Source organism: Chrysoperla carnea, chromosome 3, assembly GCF_905475395.1.
Source record: "Chrysoperla carnea chromosome 3, inChrCarn1.1, whole genome shotgun sequence".
Lineage (NCBI taxonomy): Eukaryota > Metazoa > Arthropoda > Insecta > Neuroptera > Chrysopidae > Chrysoperla > Chrysoperla carnea.
This window is the reverse complement of record NC_058339.1, coordinates 15,907,983-15,920,539: the sequence shown is the minus strand read 5'-3', so window position 1 is coordinate 15,920,539 and position 12,557 is coordinate 15,907,983. Positions and strand designations below refer to the sequence as shown.

At 29.1% G+C, this 12,557-nt stretch overlaps 1 protein-coding gene across 1 annotated transcript in view; it reads left to right on the top strand.

The window, feature by feature from the left end:
* LOC123294839 overlaps window positions 1–12,557 on the top strand; it is a 121,548-nt gene that overhangs the window by 75,298 nt on the left and 33,693 nt on the right. The window contains exon 3 of the mRNA XM_044876012.1: window positions 8,772–9,001. Within this exon, the coding sequence (XP_044731947.1) occupies window positions 8,772–9,001 (230 nt within the window). The remainder of the gene's footprint in view (window positions 1–8,771; window positions 9,002–12,557) is intronic.

The following is a 12,557-nucleotide window of genomic DNA, read 5'->3' as shown; positions in this document are numbered from 1 at the left end:
CATAGAAACTGCAAATACCATGCTGGAACATCGTTAATTATGTTTGATTACAATAAAAATTACGTTGTCATTGTTTTAATTCTTCATTAATAGACTTTATTTACATAATATCTTATACATCCGCATCCGCATCTGCATCTGCGGATGTGAGCCTGCTAAACTCCGCATCCGCGGATGTGAAAATATCGGCATCTGCAACATCCCTGCTAGAGATAATCAAACCGATGCCAGTGCACCCAGTGGATAACTTTGGCATTTAGGACCATACATCAAGTAGAAACATACTGAGAATAACCAAGTTAGTTGCAACCGTACTTTTTATTAAATTAAATCATTAAATATAAATTGAGACTCGACAATCTTTGGTGGCCTTTAATGGTGATATGTTAATTATATAAAAAACACAACTACTGCATTAAATGTAATATCATGAAAAGAGAAGGAAATCTTTAATTCAATTATTAGTGCCTTATGAAAATAATTAAGGCCATCGTTATACAATAAAATACAAGAACTAATTTCACACACAAAAAACAATAATGATAAAATGTAAAATGACTGCAAAAAATAATTAGCTAGAAGCAAAAAAATTTCTTTTATAAAATAATAATAGTAATTTAAAATAATATAATAATAGTAATTTAATTTTAAAAACAAATCATCTTTTTTGTGTAAACATTAATGAAAGAGTATGAATCTGTTCAGTTGAGAGTATCTCTTTTAGGGTGAGTTCAGACTACATTATTTCTACTTATTATTTTGAAAGTCACTATCTTTTTTTGAGTAGATACATGTATCTCTTACGCCCCTAGGGAAACGAATTTAAAGAACCAGCCAGCTACGAACACGTGACGATATTGACGGTAGTAAGAAAAATGAAATGCTTCAAGAGGCAGAGCTCCTGTGCTGAACAACTGATTACAAGGAGGAGGTGAAGGTATACATACCCATCAGGATGACTGGCAAAATAACTCAGTAATAGAATAATAGGAAATATCAGTATTCGACGAAGCCTCTGTAACCTCAACAAGAGCGGACGTATGTACCTCTTCAGAGATACTCGCAATTCAAGAGTCGTTTACACTGGCAAATATTTTCCGAAGATAACTGTAACCAGTTTTCTTCAGTTGAAAATATACGAAAAAATATAGACAACCAGGCTTACAACAAGCAACGGTTACAGGCTACTCAAAAAAATAATAATTTACTCAGGTAGAAGCTGTAAGAAGTAAGCTCATTACATCAAAGGTGGCAAAATGAAAGATAATGATGACTTATCAAGAAGTAATTGTCAAGATAGGCGATGGCAAAGTCCGTTTTCACTTGATTCCCAACCACATAGATGAGATAGGGAAACATAGAAACTGACAGAAGTGCAAAAGATAGAGCTAGAAAGGACCGGATGGAGCAGAAAGTGCCAGCACTCGCATTATTAGAATTTTGCTTCAAGCCTGAGCAAAATTCGAATAATGCGAGTACTGGCAGACTTAGATAAAATTATATACCAAATTCTTGAAGTCTGTACATATGAACCCAGCTTTATAGGAACAGTTTGTCTACCTGCTGATAATCGTGCATATAATGTAATATTAGCAATCAAAATCATTCCTTTAGTCAAATTTTAATCTATACATGTCACTAGCCGAACTATTAACATAAATATTTCTACAAACGATAACTTCCGTCGATCTGTGACTCATACGATGTGAATCAGAGTTAAATCATCTGTTGTATCTTCACGTGTGTTCGATACTTTTGTCGGCAAAAAAAAGTATAAATTTTATCTTTTTTTGTGTTAGTTTTTTATCCGAGACTACACAATACTATACCGAGAAACTACGAGGGATTTCGTCTCCGGTGGATTCCTAATTTTGTATCCCTAGTCTTGTTTTATTTTATAACCGTGAACAATATTTATTCTGGAACATGTACAAATTATGAATACAAAGTACTAGTTTTAGTGAGTGAACATAAAAAATGGATTTTTAAATCAAAGAATGAATTGTTTTTGAAAATACTTATAGATAAATTAAAATTCTAAATTAAGATTTGGGTCAGTAAAATAGTCTTGCAGTTCATCAAATCGTCATGTCTTGATAAAATTATAACATAGAGCCAATTTAATGTTATTGAAATCATTGCTTAAAATAGAAGTGCGTTTATCATGCGTTTTAATACATTATATTTTTTGTACTCTTATGAAGCTAATCTTTGTTTTTTTATATGTCATTTTATTAAAACTAATTTTTTGCAATTATGAAATAATTTTATGGTTCGCAAAAATTTCAACACTAGATAAATTTTTATATCTAAGTTTTATTTTATTTATCAAAACAGAAGTATTCCTAAAATATATTAAATTTAAAGATATTGGAGAAATGAAAAATTATTCTTGATATCATTTCTCGAAACAAAATTAATTATACTGCTTATGGGCATTAAAATAATATAGTAAAGAAAGATTATGATAGAATGGGTTATTCATTCTGGAATATTTTTGTTCGTGTAAACAAAAGTAATCAAAAGCTCAACTAATTTATTTTGCAAATTTTTTGTTTTGGTATACTTGAATAAAACAATGTTCAAGTTATAACAGCAGGACTCTGTAACTTCATCAAATGATAAATAACGTTAAAAGCATGTCAATTTCTCAATAAAATAAGCTAGGAATGTGTTTTTAGGTATAAAATGGCTATATTAATACAGATTTATCCAGGATTTAACAGCAAAACTTTTCAAATGGTAATGGTAGAATGGTAGATATGTGTACTTAATCAGGATTGCTCACGACTAGATGAGCTTAAGAACATATTCTCTGACCAATTATCAAGTCGAAAGTGCCTGATATACTTTTGTATTTATAATATTATTATAAAACAAAGTCACTTCAATCCGTCCGTCTGTCCCTAATCCCTATGTATGCTTAGATCTTTAAAACTACGCAACGGATTTTGATGCGATTTTTCCTAATAGATACGAGTAATTAAAAAGGAACGTTTTTATGTATAAAAGATGTTTAATGCAGTAGAGTAAGGGGTTGAAATAGGGGTTGGAAGGGATGTGCTTCAAAAACTTAAAAAGTTGTACATCGATTAAGTTCAAATTTCGGCAAGATTTATAACAAGCTTCAAGGGTTCTTTTTATCTATTTTTAACCTTAGGGGAGATGAAAAGTGGAGCGAGAAAGTGGGGATAAATAATCGAATATTTTCAAATTTACCCAAGTGGGGTATCAAATAAAAGAGCATGACGTGTACAACACAAAACTGTAACCCCTACCCGAGGGGATATGGGAGCAAGGGGTGAAAGTGGGAATGGTGCCCAGCGGGTAGTTCACAGTTAGTTTCTAAGTAAACTAAATTTGGAAATCGTAACTTGATGTATTTATTAATTTTTTGACGGGCTGCATGAAACTTTCCGAAAACCGCAAGTTTCCGAATCCTATGGTTTATTTATTGTACATATATTAAGGGTGACTGATCAGCTCTGTTCTCACATTTAACTAGCTGACTGTCATAACTGTTATTTACATGTAATATAAAATTTGTATAGCAATTTTCAGCGTTTGATAGCATTATCTGACCTCTGTTATACCGTTCGCTTGACTGAACGCAGCATGTGTGTGTACACAACTACTATAACCATTCCACAAATGATCAGCTTTGGTAAATTCAGAGAATTTTTTTTTGGTCTGAATCCTATGGTTATACAATTGAGAAAGTAGGTATATAACATTGGAGTAATAATAGACGGCGGGGTCTGTGAAATTAGTGCTATTACCAGGATGCCACCATATAGTTTATATTATTTCGATATCTAAAATTAACTGTATTGTCTAGAAAACGAAGTTTTTAACATTAACTGTACAAAACCCTTATTCTTAGTAAATAATTTTTTATTGACAAAGGAATAAAATAAAAAATTAATTTTCATAAAAATTAGTGATATTATTATTATTATGGTCGTTATAATAAAACTGTGTGACTAAGAATTTCATTTATGGTTTTTTGGTGGTAAAACAAGTGTGGTCATTTTATGTTTTATATGATTTGAAAAAGAGACCACCCATGTTAATTAATATGTTTGTGGTTTCTCGTTCATCACTGTTTAGTTATTTACTTTTGGTTTTATGCCAGATAAATAATGCATATGCACTAACAAATAACTCACTAAACTGAATATATAACAAATGAAAACAAACAATTGACTGAGTTAATTGTTAAAAAACCATGTATAGACAATGTTGAATACTCTGTCACATTACACATACATACATGTCACACATATATAACTGGTATTCCCAAATAAAACATACTATACAATTCGCGAATAATTTGTGCTCTCTCGGGTAAACAGTAATGTTTACGAAAAAATGTTTCAAATAAAAGTTTGTTATTTTTTGTAAGGAATATTTTTTACATTAAACTTTTGTTCTATCTCTAACGGATTACAAGATGGGTCCTACGGAACCAAGACCCAATTGGTTTACGTCCTATCAAATTTTACGTCCTATCACGCTATAAAAATTTCAGCTTGATATCTCTTTCGTTTTTGAGTAATCGTGATGACAGACGGACAGGCAGGCGACAAACAGACAGACAGACAACCGGAAATGGACTAATTAGGTGATTTTATGAACACCTATACCAAAATTTTGTTCATAGTATCAATAATTTTAAGCGTTCCATACTTGAGACTAAACTTAGTATACCGTGGTATATTTCATAAACATGGTATAATTATTATATTTTAATAGTCAATAATTTTTTGTGATCTATTATTTGAATTATTTAAACAGTTCAGCTCGTGACATTCAACTTTTTTTGATTTTATTACTTACAACGATAAGCAATTTATTGTGTGTTATAAGAGTTTTTTAGAATTTAATAGTTCCTTCAATCGAATTTCTTAATATATAATAAATGTCATAATTCAATGAAATCCTTAAAATAAATTTTACTCTAACTGTAATAATAGATAAAGGAGATCATAAAATTGAAAATATTCATTTATTTATCAATATATATAAGAATGAAAGCTGGCTGATTAATCAACGCACAGAGTTTCTGAGATATCGCAATATTTGGAACGATTTTGGTCCGTATCTCAAAAACTATTCCACCAGTCAACAAACACACCCGATTTTTGTACTTTTTGGGTCAAAATTACCTTATATAGTGAGTTTTATCGAAATTGGAGATATCAAATATTTTTCGATTTTTTGCAATTTTTTTAAGGGGTACCCCCTTTGAAAAAATCGAGAAAAATGAAAAAAAAAAATTGTTTGGGAATTTGATAAAACTTGGTGGATGGGGTAATTTTGATCCAAAAAGTATAAAAATCCAGTTATTTTAATGATTGGATGCCGAGTTTCTGAGATATCGCAATATTTGGATCGATTTTGGTCCGTATCTCAAAAACTATTCCGCCAGTCAACAAATGCACCCGATTTTTGTACTTTTTGGGTCAAAATCACGTTATATATTGAGTTTTATCGAAATAGGACACAAAAGAAATTTTTGCAATTTTTTTAAAGGGTATATTTTGCAATTGTATACCTACATTTTGATAATAATTCATTTGTAAATCTTATAACTATAAATATAACGTGAAACATACGTATTATATATTTACGTATAAAATATTCGAAAACTTCCTGGTAATAAATAACTCTAAAAACATCGATAATTATAACTTATAAAATTTTTAATTTAATTAAAGATTATATTTCATTTATAACAAAATTGATAAAATTCCGAACGGCTCCTTGCATCTTATAAATAAGCTTAAATTTTTAAAAGCATTGATATGATAAGGATAGGAAACTAAAATGACTATTACTCATATCTATCATTGAATAGCTATTTTCAATAAAAAATTGTTAAAAATTTATAAAATTAGATTAAACCCTAAACAACTTTTTCAATTTTTAAGTAGATCTACCAACTTGGAGTATCTTTTTCAAGTCTAGTACCTCGCAAAGAAGGTTAGGTTAGGTTAGGTTAGAGTGGCTGTTTTGGGGTGTGACACACTTAGATCATAGAGTCCGTTGTGATACCGAAAAAGGATTGGCACATCCCTGGCCACTACTCCATGAACCATTTGGAGCTGTTTAAGAACAGCAGGAGTGCTTTGACGTCGACGGACTTCAGGTCGGAGAGATCGTCTGAAAAGCTGGCTCAAGTGAGTTCACCTCCTCAAGGTAAGAACTGGGCAGTGGCAGAGAAGATGAGACATCGTTACCTCAATAATCAGGTCCAGGCGTTCAGCGTGTCTGCCACGTAGCCAGTGTAGAAGCCGTAACTATTTTGCTAATAATTGCCCTTGAAACTGATATAAGATCTTCGGAACACCTACAATTGTACTCAGATCATATCTGTCTTGTAGTACTACAAGTAGGTTCCTTCCTCCATCTAAGATTGACGCTTTTTAAGGTATCCTCTTTGAGGAGCAACTTGCAGTTCGCAAGTATGGAAATATATTCATACTTGTGTCCGACAGAACATATTCCCATAGCAATGATATTGAAAATTTAAATAAAAATTTTTTTCTTTAAATATCCCAATAATAAAACATACTTTTTTTATTTAATATACATCAATCAATTTTAAGAAAAAAAAAAAACTAAAGATTAATTAAGTTCATTTGAATTAATGTTTATACAAAACTATCAAATTAAAATTAAGAAACAAAGATTACTTTGTTATTAATTCGGCATCTACTTTGATGTGTATGTGTGTTTTTTTCTAATAATGTACATCATGTTAATCTCTTAATTTATTCAAAAATATTAAGCATATTCATGTTTTATTTGGCAAGCAACACATTGTTACATCCGCTAACTTAATCCTCTCTACAAAATTAGTTTTAGTACCAGTTAGACTTCTTCAGTTCGTCCGCTATGGATGGATTTAACTGTCCAAATATATAACGTACAAATTTAGAGCTAGATTTAAGACTAAACAGTAAGAAGTTGGTAACCTGTTTATTCAAATATCTAAAACTTTAGAGCGTGGACAGGAAAAAACAGGATAGAGATAATAATGAAAGATATGACCCGGAAAAATTTTCTTAATTAATAGTTTTAGGGTATTTTTTTTAAGGATAAAAAAATTATAATTATAGTCAATGATCGCTACCAATGTCAATGATCTGTATCTCGTTTTAGTAGACGCTCTAATATCAATACTAAATTTTAAATGTCAATTTCTCTATCTTCAATATTCTAAGATTCAAATGAGTGGGGAGGGGCTAACTTGTTGAAAATATTCTTATAAAAATGACATTCTTTATTAAATTCAGTCAAATAATTAAAAAATTTATTTTTGACATCACTTCAAATACATTTTTAGAAAGAAAATGCATTTATCTAACTACCACGTACTTACTCTATTCACAGGGCTGTAACGAGGGTACATAACGCCGGTAACTAGCGAAAACTAACATCGCAGGGGAAAATAATGACCCAAAGTTAGTCGAATTAAAAAAAATTCCAATATAATCGGATCAAACTTGCCTGTGTTACCGAAAATTAAATTTTTTAACTTTATGACGTAATCAGAATCCAAAAAATTTAATTTTGCTCTATCACATCCAAATTTTGTCCAATCTTGATAAACCAAGCATGTAATCCTACTAAATTTGGGTCATACTTTTCAAATTTGTAATCAAAATTAACCTAGGTCTAATGAGCTTCAAGAATTTGGAGTCCTGGTCCCGGAATTTGGCACATAAGCGATAGCTAGCGAAAAACTAACATTGAAGCTGAAAAGAATGACCCAAAATTAGTCGGTTTCAAAAAAATTTCCAATAAGATTGGATCAAATTTGCCTGTGTTATCAAAAAAATCGAATTTTTTAACTCTGTGACGTCATCAGAATCCAAAAAATTTAATTTTGCGCTATTACATCCAAATTTTGTCCAATTTTGATAAACCAAGCATGTAATCCTACTAAATTTGGGTCATACTTTTTAAATTTGTAATCAAAATTAACCTAGCTCTAATAGGTTTCAAGAATGTGGAGTCCTGGTACCGAAATTAAATACATAAATGATAGCTAGCGAAAAATAGACATCAAAGTTGAAAAGAATGACCCAAAATTAGTGGGTTTCAAAAAAGATCGGAGCAAATTGGCTTGTGCTATCAAGAAAATCGAATTTTTTAACTTTATGACATCATCAGAATCCAAAAAATTTAATTTTGCTCTATCACATCCAAATTTTATCCAATTTTGATAAACCAAATATATAATCCATAGTAATGACACACTACTTATTAATATAATTGTATGGATGGATATATAAATCTATGTCAGATTATTTCTTAACCAGTCTAGACTGATTATTTCTTAACCAGCGTAAAACCACTGATTATTTTTGATTGTTTTTTTATTCGACACAATTTTTATAATATAAGTTATGAATACGTTTCGTTAACACCAATTTATCGAAAAATTGAAACAGATTTGGACTAAGCGATCACAAACTTTTCAGTATTATAATATCACTTCCTTCAAAACGATACCTTGTGAATGGACTATATACTCCTGTTAACAGTTATTAAAATTATTTTGCATTTTGAGAGGAACTTTGTTATTTCCATAAAAACTACAAAAGTCAAGGAACCAAATTGAACTCATAATGGTTCATGTTTTTACAAAAAAATCTTTTTGGTGTTATGTGTTGTTTATGAAAATAAAATTTGATTGTCTATTGTATTTGGTTTTGTTTGGTATTTTTATTGTCATGAATTTTATTTTTTTTATTTTACAGTACAATTGCGGAATGAAGCCGATATGCATTTATTACGTATGAATAATGAAGGTGCATGTAAAATACCCCGACCACGTGTTATTTCAGTACAAACAATACATCCAGATTCATCTCGAACGTATTTACCATCTTGTACAATATTACATCGATGTGCAGATGATACCGGATGTTGTGTTGGTCATGGGACATGTACTGCCAAAAAAGAAGAAATTGTTAAGTTATACTTCCATGTAAGTACCAAAAAAAAACTTTATTTTATATAAATTTTCATATTTTAATATTTTATTCATAGCGAAATATTTACGACGATTTCTTTATTTCATTATGATTTTGTTGTGTAGAATTCTTTAGCGATATTTAAACGCAGTTCTTTTGGCGCTCTCTGTTGATGGCGTATTAATATGTGACCTGTCAATTGGTGACAGTTCAATGTATAATTTACACTTTAAAAAAATGAATTTACAACACAGAATTTAAACACGTTATTATTAAGTTTTCTAATGAATAGTCGTAGAATAATATAACTCAATGTAATACCATACAAAATATAAGTTAATTAATAACATACAGTATGTCAACAAATCTGACAAGCCATATACTATGATGTCATGTTCGTTTGAGAAATTTGAATTTCCGTTTTAGAAATTTGTATTTCTTTCACTGGATTTGTACTTTTATTAATTAATTTTAAGTAATTAAAAAGATATTAATTACTAAAATAATGGTTTAATTGAAATGTCCAGCCAATAAAGTTACGGAAACAAAATATTTGAACCAAATTTAAATTTCATGAATATTGCAATTAAATCGAAATATGCAATGTTTGTATTGAATTGGGTAAATCAGAATCAATAAAAATAATTTTATCATTACAGTTATAAAAAAAAAAACTAAAAATAAAAATATATAGTGTTAAATGTAAAAGGTGAATGTACGCTTTAAAAACGGATGCAATTATTTTCATTCAAAAAGTTTTTAAACATATTTTATTGAAACACTTTTAAGTAGATACTGCTGAAAGATTTTTTCATATTGTTTTATTGATTGATCATTAAGTTTGTTAGGAGGGCCATTGCACTTACTATATTCTTATTCTCCTCCACTATTATAATTTAATGTATTTTTGTAAATATTTTCGAAAACTTTTACGAATTTAATGCTGAACCATAAAAGATATTCTAATTATACACATGTTTAATTTATTACACTCTTAATATTAATAAAGTATTGAAAATATCTCAAAAATTTTATTCCAATAAGTAATAGACAAGTTATCCATATTTTCAACAATTCTTAAAAAGTTAACAGTGAGATTTGTGGACTCTTGGGGGCTTGTTCTATATTCGCCAAAGAGTCTCAAGTATATTTGCAGGATAAAATTTCGTTTGTTAGGTTTATTAGCCAGCATTAGTAGAGAAAGCCGTAATTTGGAGAGCGATATCTTGAAAACGGCTTATTTTAACGGCCTAAAACCCCTGCCAAAAACTGCACCAGTATATTTATTACAAAAATTTACCAAAAGTTTATCCGATATACCAATTCTTCTTCTATTTTTCCCATAGCCACATTTTCCGAATTAGGCCTCAAATCGAAATTTGATAAAGATATTTTTCATTTGTCTTGATAAGCTTAATTTACTGGTATAATTTTCTGCTATCAATAATATAACACCCTTTATACATGAAGCACCTCAAGGTTTTACGAATAGTCATCTATGAGTGACTCCTATGAAATTATTTTTTATTTTCTAGTACAACAAAAGCGTTCTTTAAAAAATATTTTTTATTTAAACTTTTTTAATAACAGCGCTATTGTCTTACATACAGCAGTTTAAGAAGTAATCATTTAAAAGCCTGTAAAATTGATGAGTGTGATCTTCTAGATCTAAATTTAAAATATGCTAAATTTAAAAAATTTTTAATGAGTTTTAGTTTGTAATTATCAGAGTTCGATGGATAAATTCATTTTCAATAAAAACTTCATTATTTTTAATTATTTTTACTAAAATTGATCGCAGATATTGCTGCTTATTTTCCATTTGCAATCTCGCCTATATCATTATTGCTTTCGTATAGAAATAGATATGAAAACCTACAACCATAAAACATAAAAAGTTATTTCATTATTATTTTATTTATAAAATAAAACATCGTTGCCAATAGGTATAGGTTTTTATAAGCAGAATGATTTTTATGCAATTAACAAGTAAAATACATGTTAACTAAGTCGACAAGCTGTCTGTCTGTTTAAAGATCTACTATCATATCAAACCACAACCTAAGTGAAGTTGAAATATAAAATATATGACCTCTATATATTCAATTCAATACCCGATATATTCAGAGATTTTTCACTGAATTCCATAGACACTTCCAGTAAATTTTTCAGGGACCAGATAATGATACCTATAATAAAATATTTACATTGAAAAATATTTTGCAATAAATATACTCGATTAAAAAAATTGTGACATTAAAACATTTCAGAATCGTATACCAGAGAGTTTATACAACTAGAGAACGCCAGGACCCAAAACTATTCTTCCAGCTCACGTCTTTTTACAGAAAAACAAAATATACTAATTAGATTTTCTCACAGAACCTGTTATAGAATAATAATGCTTTATATCTCTTAATAAAACTTTTTAATATGTACACAGGAGTTTTGTGGAGTTTCAAATATCAAATTTTTATAAAATGTATATTATTCACTCACCATAGACTTCAATTAATTTCCTTTTCGAAACTATTAAATAATATTGATTCAAAACAAGAATAATAATTTTTCTCATGTCCTTTTTCATTAAAGTAGAGTCTTTTTAATAGAAAGACTCTGCGTTGGTTAATAATTATAGACAACAGATATCATCGTTGGTTTGGATATAAGATTTACGTGCACTACCTGAGTTATTTCTTTCGAAAAGTCTGGTATTAATTTCAATTTCTTGCTTTCTTGCTACGTGCTTTTAATTTATAATAATAAATGGGTGTTATTCCCTTATTTTACTGGGGATAGACTTGTAGAGTGTTGAATATTAGCTTTTTTAGCGTTTAGCTTAAATTTTTCCTATATCGGTATACTTCTCTAGATTAAAATTTGTAAAGTATGAGCTTTTCCAATGCTATACTACCTTAACTATTGATTAGGTGTCATTCAAAATCAATCACGATTAATAATTATACAAATACATAATAATAATGATGTAATATTTAAATAATGTTTATTTTATTCGTAAAAGGTGCAATTTTTATTATTTTAATGTTATAATAATTGTGTTTTCAAGTAAATATCTAAACATATGTATGATTTTGTAATATCCTATCTGTTAAGAAAAGTTCATTATTTTTTTTATATAAATACAATAAATAAATAGTAATTATTTGAATAACCTACGTATTCGAATAAGATTCGTGGACGCAAGTTATATATACCTACATAAGTATAATTAAGTAATATACCTTGGTGTATTATTATCTTTATCTCTTATTATGCATAGATGTGTGAAGTCGATATTTCATATACTAAGTCAATCATGTTGTGTATACGATACAGGTAGGACCACTAGACATGAAACCTATGCGTAAATATTTGTGTAAGAATAATATTTCTAACTTTAAAAGCATAAAGAACAGTAAAAGATGTTACAAAAATCGGCTAATAAAGGAAATTGAAAGAAACCGATCGCATTTTGCTAAAAATCTCATGAAATGTGTTTCTTAGGTGTCAAATATTATAACTAACGCATGAATTATTGGCGCAAATGTTTCTATTTGTTAATAAACAATA